The 18506-nt window shown below is 47.2% G+C and overlaps 1 protein-coding gene across 1 annotated transcript in view; it reads left to right on the forward strand.

Moving 5' to 3' along the window:
- Positions 1 to 305: 305 nt before the first annotated feature.
- The window catches only part of MYO15B (myosin XVB), a 42762-nt gene continuing 24561 nt past the window's right edge, over positions 306 to 18506 (forward strand). Inside the window, 23 exon segments of the mRNA XM_088176814.1 lie at positions 306 to 3258; positions 3340 to 3401; positions 4492 to 4555; positions 5265 to 5374; positions 5825 to 5899; positions 6303 to 6399; positions 6915 to 7018; positions 8163 to 8226; positions 8698 to 8811; positions 10316 to 10477; positions 10852 to 10965; positions 11859 to 11917; positions 11948 to 12128; positions 12497 to 12592; positions 13156 to 13287; positions 13435 to 13560; positions 14437 to 14514; positions 14847 to 14989; positions 15081 to 15126; positions 15468 to 15592; positions 15696 to 15813; positions 16216 to 16391; positions 16545 to 16638. Of these exon segments, the coding sequence (XP_088032940.1) occupies positions 349 to 3258; positions 3340 to 3401; positions 4492 to 4555; positions 5265 to 5374; positions 5825 to 5899; positions 6303 to 6399; positions 6915 to 7018; positions 8163 to 8226; positions 8698 to 8811; positions 10316 to 10477; positions 10852 to 10965; positions 11859 to 11917; positions 11948 to 12128; positions 12497 to 12592; positions 13156 to 13287; positions 13435 to 13560; positions 14437 to 14514; positions 14847 to 14989; positions 15081 to 15126; positions 15468 to 15592; positions 15696 to 15813; positions 16216 to 16391; positions 16545 to 16638 (5250 nt within the window). The 5' untranslated portion in view covers positions 306 to 348.

The raw sequence follows: 18506 nt of genomic DNA on the forward strand, positions 1-18506 counted from the left end.
GTGGACTCGTGATGGGATTCTTGGTGTGTCCTGTGCACGCCCAGGAGTTGGACTTGGATGATCCTGATGGGTCCCTTCCAGGTCATCATATTCTATGATGGGATGATTCTAAAAAAAAGAAGAAAATCAGAGTGATTTGTGACAAAATAAGCCAGAAATTAACCTGGAACTGCACGGGCACTGCACGGGCAAAGCTCTGCAAACATTTATTTTAGAAATGAGGCAAATTAGAGCAGAAATCAGGGACCATCTGGCTTCCCTTTGTAGCTTATTTCACACAAAATGCACAATGTTTCCTTTGACAGGTGAGTCGAGATAAGCCCTCGCATACTCCTGAACACCGAGGAAATGCCTCCTTCCCGATCCAGGGCTCGGCTGACAAAGGCTGGAAAAGAGAAGGTGCTGAACTGTGAGAAAAACTCTGCAGGAGACTCCAAGACCCACTGTGGGAAGCAGAGGGAAGGTAAGAGCAGAGGAGAAGTGAAGGACAAAGAGTCACTGCCTGGACAAGGTGACAGCCTTGGAGAAGAGACATTAAAAATCCCAGGGCTGGGGAGGGCTCAGGAAAGCAAAGAAAATGAACACAAGAAGTTATTCCAGAGAAAAAGAGGCTGCAGGAGAAATGATAAAAGTGAATCTGGTTTGGGGAGAAAACACAGAGTGTCCAGGATGGAGGAGAAAAAAGGAAAAGTCTGCAAGAAATGGGAAATGACATCAGGGCAGGAGAGTGAGGACAGCAGTGACAAGGAGGGAAAAACCATCACAAACAGAAAGAAACAGAGTTTTAAAAAGAAGTCTGGAAAGAGACTTGGAGTTCGTGAGACAGGCACTGAGCTGGGGGCTGTAAAGGTGACCACAGTGCAAAGTGCTGAAGGTTCTTTTCAGAAACAGAACCCCAGGGGAAGGCACAGAGGGAATCAGGACTTCAAGGAGGTTTCTGAGCAGAAGTCAAGTTCTCAATCCCAAGGCAGCACAGCACAGGGAAAAGGTGAGAGGACTAGGAAAAAGCAAGTTGAACATCTCACCAGGATTGTCATCACTGAAAGTGAGGATGAAAATATTCTGGAAACCTCAGGTAACTCCTGCTCTGACTCCAGCAGTGAAAGCCATGGAAGCCACAAAACAGGCACAAAGGAGGCTGTGATGGACAGTGGGGAGAAGAGCAGCTCTTCAGAGGAGGATGGCAACAGTGAGAAAGAATTTGTGCTCCAAGATCCTCCTGTGAGTGAAGGAGAAGGCTACAAGGAACTGGTTTATGAAAACAAGGAAGCATCTGTTGAACCTGAAAAGGAGCAGGGGACCACAGGTGGAAAAATGGAACCTGAGGCTGAAGGCTCTGGATTTGCAGGACTGGAAGCAGAGGAGAAGATGAGGAAGCCAGACAAGATGCTGAGACAACCAGAATGTGCTCCAGCTGAGAGCAGTGAGGCAGATGATCAGTTAAGCACTTCAGGACTCCAAGTTAAGAGTGTTAAGAACAGGGAAAAAATTGAAGTAGACAAGGAAAAGATATTAGAAAATGACAGAGTTAAAGGTATGTCAAAAGATGGACACGTGAATTCTGACAGCAGTGGGGAGAGCAGCACTGCAGGGGGCATTGATGAAGTAAAAGAAAACAAACCAGAACCACTCCCAACTGCTGTGAAAGCAAAGCTCCACGTTCACCTTAGCAAATATGAGCAGGAAGAGAAGGTGAATGATGAAGGCAGAGAGTTGGAAGGTGGCTCTTTGCTCTCCAAGCAGCAGAGGACATTGAAGGAGAAAACTGGGAAGTGTGAGATCCCAGAACAAGGTGAAGAGGCTGGACACAGACAGAGGGACAATTCAGAATGCAGCAGGCAGGACCTACCAGCACTGATGCTTACAAAGAAATGTTCTTCTCAATCCCAAATCCCCCTCAGTCTGGAAAATCAGCACCAAAGTGCTGAGACCAAACTATCAGCAAGGCAGAAACCAAATCCTGCCCAGATGGCTTTGGGAACCAGCTCAGACCTGGACAATGTTGAAAACATCTGTTCAAAACCCATGACTCTAGAAACTCCCAGTAAACAAAAAGAACCCAACACAGCCCAGAGTTTTGGAGAGAAAAGATTAAATACATCAAGCTGCTCCACAATTACAAAAAAATCGTCTGATAAGCAGCTCCTTGGAAAGACAAAGAAAGTTGGAAAAGTTATTGGAAAAGTTAAACAGAGTTCAGGCCAGTCTGTAAAGGCAAAAAAAGAGAAAGCAGAAGAAGTAATTGCAGAGGCACCTTCTGAAGCAGAACCTGTGCACAGTGGGGAAGGATCCAAGCACTTGCACACCCGTTCTGCTTTTAGAAAAGTCACCAGCTGGCTTGGCCAAAAACCTGCCAAGAAAACAAGGCTGAAAGCTCGACTGCTGAGTGTGGCACGTGCAATTGGTATCTCCAGATGGCTCTTGAAGAAATTTGGGAAGAAGAAGAGGAGCAGCAAACCTTTTGGATTCAGAAGCAGAATGGCAATCCGGATTCTGAGCACTGCTGGGTGGGTGGGTCGGTCTGGCAAAGCCTTCCCTGGTGCAGCTGGACAGCTGGACAGAGCTGAGCTGAGGCACAAAGAATCTTCTGCTTCCTTAGTGGGGGGGAAAGATGGTCCTGAAATGGTAGAGGAAGTGGAACACATTGATTTTCCTCCTGGTGATTCCTGTCTTCATAGAACCAGCTCCTTTCCATGCCTGGATGAGAACAGTGCTACTGATGCCAAGTTTGCTGTGGTGTTCCCCAGAGTCCACTGCTTGGTGAAGGCTCGGAACTCCTTGTCCAGGGGCTCTGGCAATGCTTATTCCCTACAGAAACTGAAATCTCCATCAGAGAGAAAATCTGTCACTCCTGTGCAACGAGGTTACAGATTCCAGTGTGACCTTCCCAGATCTCTGATGGATCCAAGCCAGAGAAACAGTGAGCAGGGCTTCCCCCCACGTGGAGAAGAGCCAGTTCCTCCATCAGATTATTGCAGTGAGGGAGATGCCAAGGAGGGTTCAGGTGTTCTCCAGACTGCAGGATCCATGGTCACTCCTGCTGTGCACTGGTCCCAGCAGCAGGGCCAGGGATGTGACCCTGCAGCGTGGCTGAGCTCCCAGCTGCTGCTGCCACGGGCAACCATGGAGAACCTGAGCAAATGGGCCATGTCCAGGGACCCCCAGCTGGCCAGCAGCCGTGTGAGGGTCTGCAAGGACCAGTGGGAGGCAGAAGATGTTGCTGATGATGTGCTGGAGATGGAGTTCATGCAGAAACAGGTACAGGTGTTGGAATGGAACACAGTACTGGAATGGAACTGAACTTCCCCTGATTTTCAGTCATGTGTCTGTGCATTTCAGGTGTACGTGTGTGAAGAGCACTGTGCAGAAATTGAGGAGATTGAAGATCTAACCAGACTGGAGTAGGTGTCCTCAGTGCCTGCAGCTCATTCAGGTCACAGGGGCTTGCTTGTTATCCTGCAAAGGTGGCTCAACAACAGAAAACACATTGTAAATCCTTGGCTAGGTAGGAGAAAATAAAATTTTTCCTCCATGGGAGAAAATAGAATTGATTGGATGCATATCATAGCTGAGTAACTGATGCTCTGCTGAAAAGCTATGTGAAAGACTGAATTTTAGTAGTTAATGTATGGACCTACAGTGAACCACTGGGGAGGAGCAGAGGTGCAGAGGGAACTCCTGACTGTATTTAGAGTGTTTCCCCAGGCTCTGCTGCACAGAGGGCACATTGAACCTCTGCAGTCACACCCCAGAGCCAGCAGCTCAGCCTGGTTAACAGACTGCAGTACAGCTGCATCCCTGTCTCTCCTGTTAGAACCCGAAATGGGTTCTAAAAAAAAACCCCAAAATACTTAATGGGTAGGGGAAATTAAGTTTAGAGGCTGATATGATTTCTGTGATGTAGCAGAAGGACAGAATTGGGAATTTAACACATTTGTTATTGTGTGAAGTGAGTGGTAAGAAAGGACAGCTTGCAGGATGAGAAGCACATTTCTGTTCTTTGCCTACTCACACTGGCATCTGTGGCTTTGGTGACTCCTGTTGCCTTCAGCTGTGAAAGATTCAGGCTCTACATCTTTAAGAGCTGCTAAAGCCTTGGTTCAGTGCTGTTGTTGAAAGATGAGCCCCTGACACTGCCCCTCACACATCCTCCCCTCCTGCCATCCTGCTGAGATAAACACCTGTAAAGGCTCTGCAGGAGCTATGATCACACAGAGGAAATTCTGGGCTTTGAATGCTCCATTCTCTGATGTGTTTAATCCTGGAGATGTTGGAACCACACGAAGGCAGTGAAGAGTTCCAGTCCCAGCTCCCCACAAAATCTGTGATTGCCACATGGGCCATTCACTTAAGAGTTGGACTCCACAATCCCTGTGGGTCCCTTCCAACTCTGAGTATTCTGTGATCCTTGGGAGGGCAGGAAGGTTAATGTTTGATATTAACACATGCAAGTGAAGATTGTGGCTGATGAGTCCTTTCCTCTGTTTGTAGGGAAGTCTCTGAGAGCTCAGTCCTGCTGTGCCTGAAGAAGAGGTTCCATCACAATCTCATTTATGTATGGGCAGTGATGTTTGGTTTTCTTCACTCTGAACAGTGAGCTTTAAGGGAAAATAATTTATATTATGCCATCAAGCTTTAACAATGCACCAAGTATCTCACTCATTACTAGGAACAATGATAAAGAGTATACTCACACAACTTTTGCTCAGAAATCAGGTAGCATGAAATATTTGGGGTAAAATCTGAAAGTTCCAGAGTTTCTCTGTACTTTTGGTACACGTGAGCATACTTGGGCTCCTTTTTAGCCTCACTGCTCCTAGAGAGAATCTCCTATTTTAGCAGAGAAGTTTTGAATTAAAAATTGTGAATCTTGACAAGAAACCTCAGAGTTTCTGCAAACATTTCACAGTGTTGCAGTCCAGATCTGGTTGTGGATGATTAATTGTTCTCTTTTCCATTTACTGGCTCAAGTGTTCAAACCTGTGCCTGTAATTTTATGTGGAGCTTGGAAAATAGATAGTGGCCAGAGAAGATGACCACAGACCAGTGAGTGCTCACTTATCCCAAATTATTAATGACAGAGCTTTGAAAATGACCACTGAAAAGCTGTGTCCTTGATAAGGTGGCAGTATAGTCAGAATAAATCATATTCCTTTAAAGGGAATTTGTGTATTTGTATTAATGTATGCATTCAGCTGCATTCCTCATTCAGAAATTTCTAAGAAGCCATCAGCTTTTCCCCCCCTTTCTTATTTTTGTCCTAGACTTATATTGGGCAAATTTTGATTTCTGTGAATCCTTTCAAAGACCTCAGTATCTACTCTGAAGATGTGGCTACCAAGTATCAGCAAGGGACTCTCTCAAAGAATGCCCCGTATGTTTTTCTTTCTCAAATAACTCTCTAAACCCTGTCCTGTTTGTGCTCCAGAAAGTATTCAATTTTCCTCCAGTTTTCTGGTAGAGCTGGGTGAATGCTACAGGAAGTGAACAGCCCATTTGCCAAAGCTGTAGTTGCTTGGGCCTATAATTCTGTAATTCTACAGAGATAAAATTCATCCCTGGAAATGTCCAAGGCCAGGCTGGACAGAGCTTGGGAAAAACCACGAAAAACCAGGAAAAAGTTGGAAAAACCAGGTCTAGTGGAAGTGAAATGGGATGGTCTTTAAGGTCCCTCCATCCCAACCCATCCTGTGATTTTTAAGTCAAGTTTCTTTGATCAAGACACTGGCTCATCTCTAACGTAGATCCCTGATGAGGAACCTTTTGGTGCTGCACTTGTGGAAATGTGGGCTCAGCTAAGGAGGGTTTGTCTCTGTCCATGCAGACACATCTTTGCCATAGCAGAGATGGCTTACAGCCTGTCCCAGTCCTCAGGGCAGCAGCAGTGTGTCGTCATCAGGTAGGAATTGAAAGGCTTGGGTCTAAGCCCTTTCATTTCTTTATGTAAAAGTTTTATTTCTGTATGTAAAAGTTCCACTTTTGTGTTTCACTGCCTGTAAGTTGATCCCTCTGGCTCTTATGTGAGGGCTGCCTGTGGAGAACCTGAATAAGGTGGATTTTTATTTCACTCTGTGCAAATACAGTTTGAATTTAGTTTCACTTCAGAGGAGTGGGAGAGGAGTCTGATATTCCCCAGTGGAATTGGGCCCATTTTGCCAGGTTGTCTCAGTGTTTCAAGCAATGGGTGATAGATCTTCAGATAAATCAGCACAGCCCCTCTGATTTGCTATAGCAGGGCTCTGATGTGCCCAGATCAGGTTCCTCTGTTCTGATGCCAACTTCTCCACCTCTTGCTCCTGCAGTGGGCACAGTGGATCAGGTAAAACTGAAGCTGCCAGAGCCATTGTGCAATACCTGACCATGCTGCACCAGGGACCTGGCAGCCACAGGATCAGACAGGTAACAGGCAAGGGAGCTTGGCTGGAGGCCCTGAGGGATGGGCAGGGAAAAGAAGCCAAAGAGGGGAGAGAGGCCATGGTGCTGATTTATTGCTTTGGCTGGAATAGGGAGGGTTTGTGCTCCAAGGTGAAGCTCCCATAAAGGCTGCAGGACAGCTGCTGTGTTTGTCGTTCTGTATTTTAACACCTGGGAGCTCTGATGCTGTGCAAAGTGCTGTATCTGTGTGAACAGAGAGCTTTTAGCAGAGTCGAGGAGGTGAATCTGAACAAACACAGAGCAGAGGTAAAGTGAAAGATTATAGCAGTGAGGGTAAAGAGCTCACAGAGGAACTCATCATTGGCTAGACATAATGATACCAGGATACATTTAAAAATACCTTTTACCCATGTGAGAATTATATCAGTGAAGTCCCATTTGTTTTTTTTAATCTTTTCAAACTGACAGGTACATAAATCCCTTTTGATTTAAAAACCTGTGATTGCTACTGAAGAGTTCCCTCCCTCTTTTCTTCACAGCCCTGCAGTGTCCTACCCATCCTGGAGAGTTTTGGAAATGCCAGAACCATCCTCAATGACAACTCCAGCCGTTTTGGAAAGCTGCTGAATGTCCACCTTCGACAGTGAGTTGAAGAATCTCCTCGGGTGCCTCCAGCTGCCAGGGGGTGTTTGGGTGAGAGCAGGGGGAGCAGTGCTGAGAGCTCACACAATAACCCTCCCTCCCCTTCACTCTTCTTTACCATCAGGGTAGGAAGAGGGTGAGTTTGCACCCCTATTTTGCTTTTTTTTTGGTGTTTCCTCCGAAAAGGAACAGATCTTAGTTCTCCAATGAGTGTTAAATTAAGAACATGAGAATGGCTGAACTGGTTTATACCAAGGAGCCATCTGATCCCCTGCTGTGTCCTCAGCACTGACCTCAAGCACTGCCTGAGGCAAGAACAGCCCAAATACACTCAGTGCTTTTCCTCTTGAGCTCTTTTACATTTGCAGCAGCTCAGGAGTCTTCCCCAATCTCCTGAGGTTTCCCAGTTTCCTCTTGGACTCATCCAAACTTGATGCCTCTTCAACAACTTTCAACAAGTGTTCCACAGGTCTAACCAGTTCTGTGAAAAACACCTTTCTGATTTGAGCCTGCCTCCTTTCCAACTTCTCGGTTTGGTTGGTTTGTTTGGGGATTTTTTTCTCACTGTTTCCAAGCTCTGAGCTGATTCTTCCATGGAACTGTCTATCAAACCCCTCAGGTCTCAGTCCTAAGGAGGAGCAGTGGTTAAATTGGAGCCTGCCAGGTTATATGTGAAGCTGGGTCTGGACCCATCACTTTACATTTATCTACAGTGGGTTCCATGTGCCATTTCCTTGCTCCCTCACTCTGCACTGTGAGGTCTGTCTGCATTTATTCACAGCTGCCCTTCATCTTCACTACCCTGGGTAATTTCATACAAGCAGGAAGCTTTGTCCCATTGCTATTCAGTTCCTCTTCTAGGTCACTCATCAAACCCTCAGCTGCACTCCCAGCTCAGGCACAGACACTTTGTGGGACTCTGATGGTTGTTTCAGAGTGTTAAGAGAATTCACCTTTATCCCTACCCACGGTAGGACTTTCCTTCTTATTCTGTGCTTGCTTGGTTTCCCAAGACCCACAGTTTTGTCAAAATATTTTGGAAATTCATGTAAATGATGCCCCTAAGATCATTCTTATCTGCAGAGCCACAAGTCTGCAGAAAACCTGTCCCCAGCTTCTGACAGGCTCTGTTGTCTCGTGCTCAGTGGCATCGTGGTGGGAACATCCATCTCCCAGTACCTGCTGGAGAAGTCTCGTGTGGTGTTCCAGGTGAGGACCAGTGTCCCCCAACTCCCTTATTAACATTTAATCTTAAATTTACTGTTAAATAACAGGGCTGGGAATTAGCCTGAGAATTGCTTTTCATTTCTTCTACTGGCAAGAACTATGTCCCCTCCATGCAGCACAGGGTGATCACTTCTTTTATTTGAATAAAATAGGAAGTTTCTGCCTCAAACAGAATTAAGCTATTTATTAGAGATAATTGAAAGTTGAATCTTCCCTCAATTAGTTTTTCTTAATGTCTGGAGTGTGGAAATGGTCAAATATTAGAGCTGTGTGAAAAGGACTTCTCTCAGATGGAATATTCTTAAGTTGTCAGTGGGAAACCATGGAAACCTTTCCAATTAAGTGGTTCTGACTTTGTCCTGCTGACCCCAGAGTCTGTGTCCTGCTCTCTGAGTGTGTTCTGGATGATTTTGGAGCCGCATATGGAAAAATTCCATGAATGTGTCCCTTCAGGCCCACGGTGAGAGGAACTACCATGTGTTTTACGAGCTGCTGGCAGGGCTGCCCGTGGAGCAGAAAGAGGAGATGTACCTGCAGGAGGCTGAGTCCTACTTCTACCTGAACCAGGTGAGTGAGCTGAGGGTGCTGTGCAGCAGCTGGCACACAGAGATGGCCCAGGCATCTTTTCTGTTTGGTTACAGAAACACCAAATCACTTTACTCCCCTGCAAAGCACTATGCTAAAATCAGCTTTGCTCCTTCTCATACTCTGCTCCTTCTCATACCTCACCTAAGAATCAACATCTTTGTCTCTTTTGTGATCATTTTCCCACCTTCCAGGCCCCTTCTGCTCTGAAAGGATGGACTTTAAGGAGGAGTCCTTGTGTAGACTCATGGCTCCATCGTGTGGTGTAAAACCCCTTTTCTCATTGCCTTTCCTTGCATTTGTAATTTACTGTGGGACTGCTAAAAGCAGAGATTTCTTTCTATCTTCTGCAAAACACTTGCTTTATTGACTGAGTCAATGGGTGCAGATTTTAAACCACTGAAATATACTGCTGATTGCAATTATTTAAATTGAGTTTGTTTGTCAGACTTAAGTCGCAATCTTGGAACACCTTTTTTTCTTTTTCTCTTTTTTTGGGGGGGTGGTGTGGGTTTTATTTTGTTTGAATTTTTTAAAGATTGTTTTCCATAATCAAGGAGGTCACAACAATAGCGAGAGATTTTTCCTATTTCAGCGTGAGTCAGCTTTCCCAGGTGGCAAATTCAAATTCTTCGCAGCAGCTGCGGTCAGGAGGAATCCTCGATGGTGATTGCGATCACCTCACCCCCAGGCGAGGAATTGACAACTGCCATTAATGACTCAAGCACGGAGGGCAATTAAGAGCCCAGCCCTTAATGGGTGATTAATGGCTCCTGGCTGGCAAAGCATTGTAAAGCAAAGCCTTCAAGGTGATAATTAGCAGGAATATCCCAGCCTGCTGCAGAGAAGGAAAGGGGGAAAAAAATCAGATTAGGCACAAAAGAGTTAGCAGAGATTGACAAAATCTATTGTGGATCTTGGCAAGAAGAAGCCCAAGGGATGCCTGGATCTCATCCTTGTGTCACCAAAATCTGCTGGGAGCTATGGTGAAAGAATCCCCCTGAACACAGACAGGTTCTGCAGAAGCCCTGCCCCGGGATTGCTGTGACCTTTCGGGTCACAGGACATTAGGAGTGTCCTCCTGTAGGGAACAGAAGCAGCAGAGCAGTGACAGCCCATGATGTGGTGAAGCTCCATGGCCGAGGCTTTAACCCTGGGTGCACAACCCTGCCATCATTTACCTGGGACTCCATTCAGGCTCCATTTCTCTCAAATTCCACCCCAGCAGGGGATCCTGGGGAGCTTGTGCTGGAATTCCAGCAGAAACTTGGCGGTGTGGGTAAGGGAGATTTAATCTCAAAACTCCAGAGAGTGAAGAGATTGGCCCTTTACAAATGCTGAGTCTCCACTACTGGTGTCTTTCATCTCTTCAGATTCCTCCAGTCCTTTAAACATTGAACTCGTTCTCTCAAGATTCCTGATGGTGGCTTAACCCCAGCCTGAGGCTAGAGGGGCTGACCACGATTATCTGTCCCTTTTGTCTCAGGGCAGAGCATGTGATGTCCTGGGCAAGGAGGACAGTCGGGATTTTCTGGTCTTGGTGCGAGCTCTGGAGGGAATCAGCCTCTCCGAAGATCAGCTGAGCTGCACCTGGGCTGTCCTGGCTGCTGTGCTGCAGCTGGGGAACATCTGCTTTACCTCCTATGAGGTACAGTAACCCCAACAGCTTGGGAACAGGATATTTATGCTGAATATTGCTCTTGTCCCATGCGGTGGGACCGAGGACACGATTCCCGAGTGAGGATGACATCCTTTGAAGACCTTTCTGTCCTTTCAGTGTGGGGCTCTGGACTGGTCTAGGCAGGGACAGAAGAGGGGAGGCAACCAAAGCTCATTAGAGCTTGGGTGGCTTTTTAAGGAGCCAAAATGAACCTGGTGTTCTGCCCAGGCTGTGGCCAGCTCTGTGCAGCTGAGGTGCTGTTGAGAATATGAATCCAAATTGTATCCCATCCATTACTCCTATCTATAATATATAGCAATATATGAATGGTAATGTGTAATAAAGAACATTTTGTTATTTAGAAAGAATCCTTTGAGCATGCAGCCATCGCCAGTGGCACTGAGATTCAGATTGTGGCCAATCTGCTGCGGGTGTCAGCAGAGCTCCTGAAGAGAGCTGTCACTCACCGTGTCACTGTGAGTACCTTTCTGGGACTTCTCATTCCTCCTGCAGCACAGAATGCCCTGCTGCTCTAAACTTAGAAGGTTCAAAATCTGGGAGGTAACAGCAGGAATAAAATGGTTGTGTCAAGAAAATTAATTCACAAACACCAGAGGTTTATGTCCAAAAAAGAGACAGAGGAGTCCTTTTTTTGCTTTATTCAAATAAAGGGAGAGGCCCTGGGGCATTCCCCTGGGATCCCTCAAATTTTTGGGGGACACAGCCTCCTTTTTATCCCAATTTCCCAGCTGCATTTCCCTCTCTCTTCCCCCACTGGCTGAGGTACTTGAGAGGCACAGACTTCCCAAACACCTGATACCTGAAATTCCCCTCTAATGTATAACCCTCCCTTTTCATTTTTAATTCTTATAGAATTCATGGTTTTTCCCCATTACTTCTTTCAGCTTTCAATATCCAATTTTGTTTATCAGCAAACCTACAGTTCGTTTGTAAAGGCAAATATCTTTTTTCCATTCATCAATCAGTGGAATCCATCCCATTGTTTCTTTTATCTCTCAGTGCCAGTCTTATCTACACAGTTTGTTTGCAAAGACAAACCCAACATTCCTCTCAGTTGGGATGGGCTGAACTCCTCTGTAAAGATGGCAGAACTCACATCTAGCAAGGCTCTTATTCTGACAGGAGTGGCTTCAGGTTTATCATTTTGGCCAGCTGACTCCCACCTCTGCCTGCAAAATTCTGGGTTTAGTTTTCCTTTTAATATCTGGGTAAATTCTCAGCCAAAAAGAAAAAAAAAATCCATTTATTAACTGGGTGACTTCCTTGTGGATTAAAAAAAAGAAAAGAAAAAGAAACAAGGTATTTTTGTGAGATAATAAGAGTAAATTCTGTCTCTTTGTGTATCCAGGTTACATCTTATGATCGGATCTTCACCCCTCTGTCTGTAGAAGGAGCCATTGATGCCAGGTGACTTCTGCTGGTGTCTGGGTGGGTGAGATGCACCCAGAGGTGCTGGCTGGGCAGTAACTGGTTCTTCTCCCCTCTCCCACTCAGGGACTCCATTGCCAAGGCTCTGTACTCCCTGCTCTTCGAGTGGCTGCTGCTGAGGATCAATGAGTGGTTGGCTCCCTGGGAGTCTGACTGTGCCGTGGGCATTGTGGATATCCATGGCTTTGAGGTTATTTTTAATGTTCTTTTGCTGTGGCCTGGGCAGTGAGGGCATGTGCTCACCAAGGCCTTGGATATTTTATTTAGGGCTCCTGTTAAAACCTGTGTGTCCCAGTGAGTGATGAAAACAATGGAATACAGAGGTGGGGCTGTGCATCCAAGAGTAGATATATTTTTCTTTTGTGTTCCTTCACAGCTTGTGTCACGTCTGGTCAATAAGCCAGGCTGAGAGCTGAGAGCTTGCAAACCAAGACAGAAGATGGTTTGAGCTGTCAGGGTTCATTCACAGCCAGAAGCAGCAGCTCAGCACAGCTCAGCCTGTGCAGCATTCACAGCTCCCTGGGCCTTGGGAGGGATGATCCCTTTTTATCTTTGCAGGATCTGGGAGTGAACAGCTTAGAGCAGCTCTGCATCAACTTTGCCAATGAGCACCTCCAGTGGTTCTTCAGCCAGACTGTCATTGCCCAGGAAGAGGTAAGGGGGAATTCACACCACATGAAGGCATGGACTGAGCTAAGGCATCCTCAGAGCATCCCTCTGCAGGGAACAGGAAACTGAATGGTCCTCTCAGCAATATCCATGGAATCCTAGTCCAAAGAGCTGCCTATTTAATACCTTTAATTCTACAGCAAATTAAGGGAAGGAGGTTTTGTCAGTACCTTGCTCCCTTTTCCAGATTTTATAAGTGAGTTGGTCAAGGTCAGAGCCCAGACCTCACTGGTACTTTTAAAGCCTCTTGGGCTCCTCTGTAGTATTTTCTGTACCACTTATGTCCTGGGGATGAAAGTGTTTTTATCAGACTTGTTGCTTTCTACAGTTCACTTCATCACTCAGCTTAGCAGCCTTCCTCTGTCAAATCAGGAAAATCAGTAGTGGCTTTAGAGGAAGCCACTGTTTCATGAGACAAAATCAGACAATTCTAGGCAAGTTCCTAACAGGAATGAAACACTAACTTGCTGATAAACAACCCAAATCCCTCTGTTAATTGTCTCCATTTGTCCTTGTTTGCATGAGTGGATTTGGCCTTTAACATGCAGGAGGAATACAGCCAGGAGCAGTTAGCTTGGATTCCCATTTCCAAGATGCACAAAGAGTCGTGCCTGGATTTCCTTACTGCAAAGCCCCACGGCATCCTGTGCATCCTGGATGACCAGACATGCCTGACTCAGGTGAGCAGCTCTCAGCCTCTCATGGCATCCCTTCCAAAGGAAGCTTCCCACAATGATCCCACAAGTGTTCAATGTTTTTACCTTCAGTTTAACAGTGGCTTTGCAGCCTACTGAGTGTGCTGCAGCAGCAGGAAATCTCTTTTGCAGGCCACAGACCACACTTTCCTCCAGAAGTGTCATTACCACCATGGGAACAGCCCTTGGTACACCAAGCCCAAGCTGCCTTTGCCAGAGTTCACTGTGCAGCACTATGCTGGCCCTGTCACCTACCAGGTGAGCTGGCAGGGGCTCAGAGCAGCTGGAGAAATAACTCATCATGGGGACAAGCTGAGGGTGTCCTGATGGACCAGCTTGAAGGAATGAATACAGCCTTGAAGCATGAAGAAGGAGCATCTTTGCAGGACACAAAAAACCCAAAACAAAACCAAGAAAAATAAAAACCCGAAAAACCCCAAACCAAACAAAAAAAACCCCGCAACCACCCAAAACCCTTCATCTTATCTCATACTTATTACTATATTTTAAAACTCTAAATTCCAAACCCTTTACCATGTGATGTTACATCCTTCCATTTAGACTACACACCAGTGATTTCAACTTTATCACCTAAATCTGGAAGCCTTCTTCAAGGCCTTAATTCAAAAGGAGTGCTCTTTTGAGGGACAGTGTCAGAAAGCACAGAAAGCTCAAAACTCCCAGGCTTCAGGGTTCCAGCATCTCCCCCTTCACCAGCTTTGTGATCAAAGCTTTCCCCTTGTGGCTGCATCCCTCCAGAGCATCAGTTTATCAGAAGAGAGGAGGTTGTTGTTATTAAGAGAGCCAGCTAAGCTGCCTCTGGGCAGAAGCAAAATAGCAATTGGCCTCAGAGCCCTGGAAATGCAGGAAAGCTCTTGCTGCTGGGAGACAAAAAAAAAAAAAAAAAGAGAGAGATGTGAAAGCCTGCTGGGTGATGTGAAGGAGAAGAGGAGCAACCCCTTCTCAAAGCAGAAGTCATTGTCCTCTCTACCCTGGTGGCAGCAGGAAGAACCAGCTTCATTCTCCAGGGCTTTCCCCTTGTTCCACCTCTCCAGCTGTTCCCAGCCCCAGTGTGTGTAACAGGGGTGTTTGAGTGGTCTGAATGGTGCTTTAAATCAGACTTTGCCTCTGCAGGTCCACAAGTTTCTCAATAAAAACCGTGACCAGCTGCGGCCAGAGGTGCTGGATATCTTCTCCCAGAGCCGCCTCAAGGTACAGCAGTGGGTCAGCAGGAAGATCTCTACTGCAGACACACAATGATCCACTCATTGCCTTTATGTGAGAAGCAGAAAGCTGCTGATCAGGTGTCAGCAGAACCTGGAGAAACAACAAGTTTGATTTTACTGAATTTACTTGGGAATTGGGCAAATTGTCTTTGCCTGCAATTGATGCTCTTATATATAAAACACACAGAGTGCCTGGGGATGCAGCTGCACTCCTGACACTGCTGGGGCAAGGGAAAATGGCCCCCTGAAGTTTCAGGTAGAAGAGATTCTTCTTTCCACATAGTTCAGTGAGTTTTGGTAATCTCTTTGTATTTGCAGGTGGTGTCTCACATTTTCCAGAGAGCCAAAGCTGCCTGCAGTCAGCGAAGGGAGCTGGGGGGCAGAGGGCTCAGACCTCAAAACTCCACACTGGTGTCCAAATTCCAGCAGTCTCTGCAGGACCTCACAGCCAAGCTGAGAGGGTGAGAGATGCTGTTGGCACACACAGGTGTGAAGTCTTCCAGGGTCAGCACAGAGAGGAGGTGACCCAAGGATCTTCCTTCTGTTTTGCAGGAGCCATGCCTTCTTCATCCGCTGCATCACCCCTAATCCCAGGAAGGTAGGGCAGCACCCCGAGCTCCTTATGGAGTCCCTCAGTTCCCTCATTCTTCTCCTTTCACAGCTGGGATTTACACTTCTTTGTTTCATTTGATAGCTTGAGACTTTTCTTCCCCTTTTTGTGACCCTGTGGCCATGTGAGTTAATCCTGTGCTGCAGAAGCAGAACCAGGGTCAGCTGGACACCAAAGTATTCCTTGGGCTTTGTGTTCCATGGCAAGATCCAATCCAAGGACAGGACAAGAGAAGGGGACCCTTTCTAAACTCCCTGCCTTCAGTCTTCCTTCTTTAATTTTTCTTTATTTTTTTGTTCTTCATTTTTTCTCCTGCTTTATCTTTGCAGCTGCCAAATATCTTCGATGTGGAGTATGTCAAGTGTCAGCTGAGACATTCTGGGATTCTGGAGGCCATCCACATTCAAAAGGAGGGATTCCCAGTCCGTCTGCCATTCCAGAGCTTCCTGGCCAGGTACAGGGGGTGCTGGTTGGGATCCCCCGGCCCTGGGTGGTTTGTTCTCTGAGGGCTCCAGGTAGAGCCCTGGATTTTGTCACAGCCACTCCTCCTGTGCCAGGTACGGGCTCCTGGCTGGGGGCAGGCTCGGCAGCTCGGAGCAGAGAGCAGGCTGTGCAGCAGTGCTGGCTCACGTCCTGGGGAGCCCCTCGGACCTCTATCAGATTGGAGTGACAAAGGTGATGCCTGCAGAGGATCCCATCTGCCCCACCCAGCCATTCCCAGGCTGGCAAAGCACAGAGAGGAGCTCAGCCTCTGCCCAGGGAGGGAGGGCCTTGCACACCTTCCCCTCTCACCTTTGCCTCTTGTCTCAAGTACTGAGGAGGCATTTTTAGCACTTCACATTAACAGGAGACTCCAGCTCCAGGCTATTGTAGCATGGCCAGATACTTTCTAGACCCAGCATTCCTGGGCTTCTACTTTTGCTGACCTTCATCCCTCCTTGATTCCTTGTCCACCACAAATGCATCCATCTCTGTCACCTGCGCCCTCCCCAGTTTCCTTAGCAAGAGCCCCTAAAGGCTCCAAAGGGATAAAGCAGCAGTTTTTGTGACTGATCAGCAGCTGCTGCCTTTGCCCAGGTGTTCCTGAAGGAGGAGGCCAGGCAGCTGCTGGAGAGGCTGTGGCTGCAGAGGCAGAGCTGGGCTGTTGTCACCCTGCAGAGGAAATTCCGGCGCCTCCTCCAGCGCCGGCGCCTCCGTGTCCTCCAGGAGAAGGTCACGGTGATCCAGGCTCACTTCAGAGGCTACCAGGCAAGGTCAGGGGTCCAAGGCCAGCCAAGGGACCCCCCTTTGGTCTTGCCAAGGGTCAGCCAGGTGGGGATGTCCAGGTCTCTCCTCTCTGCTCCATGTGTATTTGTGTGGCTGAGGCGTCCCTCATTAGACAATTCTCTTCTTTCTTCATCCTCTAGGAAACGTTACAGGAGGCTCAAGAAGACTTTGGTGCAGTTTAAAACCATGATTTTAATCTCCAGACCTTTGATTAAATGGAGGAAGCACTGCCAGGTAACAACAGTGCTCTCAGAGCAAGGTGTACAGGAGGGGCTATTGCTGCCCTGAGCAGAGTGAGCTGAGGACTGGGTGAGCCAGGGCAGGGATGGCTTTGGAAGGTTTGCTGGGAACTACCCAGTGAGGTGTCCTTCACCCTCTGTCTGACATAAATGTAGTCAAATGAAGGAACCACAGAGGCTGGAGCCTCCTCTCTCTAAATGACATTCACAATTGGCACAGGTATTGCAAACACAGCTGAGTCACAGGTCTGGCTGTGAGAGCCAGGGTGGGAATAATGCCTTAAGTTTTTAGCTTTTATGTTTTTCAGATCCTGAATTGCATTAGGATGTAACTCTGAACCCCATACAGAGTGTTAGCAAGGTCTCTTCACATTTTGGCCAGACAAAATTCTTCCAGGCCTGGGAACCAAGATCACCATCACAGCCCCAGGCCCTGAGAAGTATAAACAAAAGTGAATTAGGGGGGAGCAAACTGGGAGAATGTGACTTCATTACCTGAAGCTGTAATTGGAGAATTAACCTCTGATATGCAGATAGACCAAGCTTATTTCTGTCTGAAAAACTCCTGACCGTTGTCCATCTTGGGTGTAGCCTCTGTGAGGTTTTTGCACTCCCCAAGGTGTATCTATTAAAGGCCTTCAATAAATTCCCACTTTAACTCTGTCTAGCCTCTGTTGTAGGAAGCCTCTCCAGGCATCACTCCAGGCTGCCCTACATGGGACAAGAGCTGGTTCCATCTCTGGTCTTCAGAGCTGCTGTTCTGCTCAAGCTGTAAGGAGTCATTCATTTCGCTTTTTTTGTTGTCCAGTTCAATTTCTGATGGTGACTGCAATGCAAGATTTTTCCAGCCCACGATGATCCTGCCCTGATCCCTTACAGCTGCCTCAGGCTGCTCAAGCCCTTGGCCTTTGGAAATCAGCTGGGGTGAGAACAGGATGGCAGATTTTTGAGAGGATGAAAAATAATGTACAGGAGAGAGCCATGGTTCTGTCAAATGGGTATAATGTATTCTGCACAAACTATCAAAATAAAATTGGAAAGAGGAAATCAGACCACTCATCCTTAGAGTAGCAACAAACATCTCAGAGCTGTCAGCTTCACAAGGGAAGGACCCAGCCCAGCTGCTGGCCTGGCTGAGGACACGGTGGGGCAGAGGGTTAAGGACACTGGTGCTGATACAAACCTGCAGAGGTGCCTCCTCTCCTGCCATGTCCTCACAGCGTGAGTTTCTATTGTTTCTTGCCCTTCCCACTTGGACAGGATCCAGCTTTTTTTTTCTCCCATGTAACCACAACAGTGCAACTCTTTTGAATCTGTTTCTATTCCTTCAGTGTTTGTTTGCTGAGGTCTCTTTACGTGCACTAGCAGCAGAAAAGGTCTCAAAGTTCACCTGCTGCAAAGTTCCTCCTTTTCCCCACCCCACAGCCCTGCCCTTTGGACTTTAGCTTGCCACTGTCTTTCTCAGCCCAGCCCTCACAAGCTCCCATGTAGTCACACTGCTCTGCACACCTGACAGGCAGGAGAGAGGCAGAGACAGAGACTGAGACTCTCCTTCCCCATCTCCAGTAGGAGTCAGGTGAGTGATGGGGAACAATAAAATGGATGGGAAGGGGCAGAGCTGTGAGGAAGTTTAGCTTTTGGTATCCCTCCCACCTTTCTAAAGGGTTTTCCCTCCATGAGTGAGTTCATCTGTCCATGTTCAGGCTGTTAGCATGTGCTTTGATGCTGAAGGATGCAGGGAAATGTTTCTGGCAGCTGCTGGGTGCTTTAGTCCTGAGCCCATCAAATTCTCAGCAAGGGAAGGTTGGCAGGGTGCTGGGCAGGTGCTGGAGGCTCTGGCTGTTGAATTGTGTGTGAAGGGCA

Source organism: Sturnus vulgaris, chromosome 20, assembly GCF_052056855.1.
Source record: "Sturnus vulgaris isolate bStuVul1 chromosome 20, bStuVul1.hap1, whole genome shotgun sequence".
NCBI classification, from domain to species: domain Eukaryota; kingdom Metazoa; phylum Chordata; class Aves; order Passeriformes; family Sturnidae; genus Sturnus; species Sturnus vulgaris.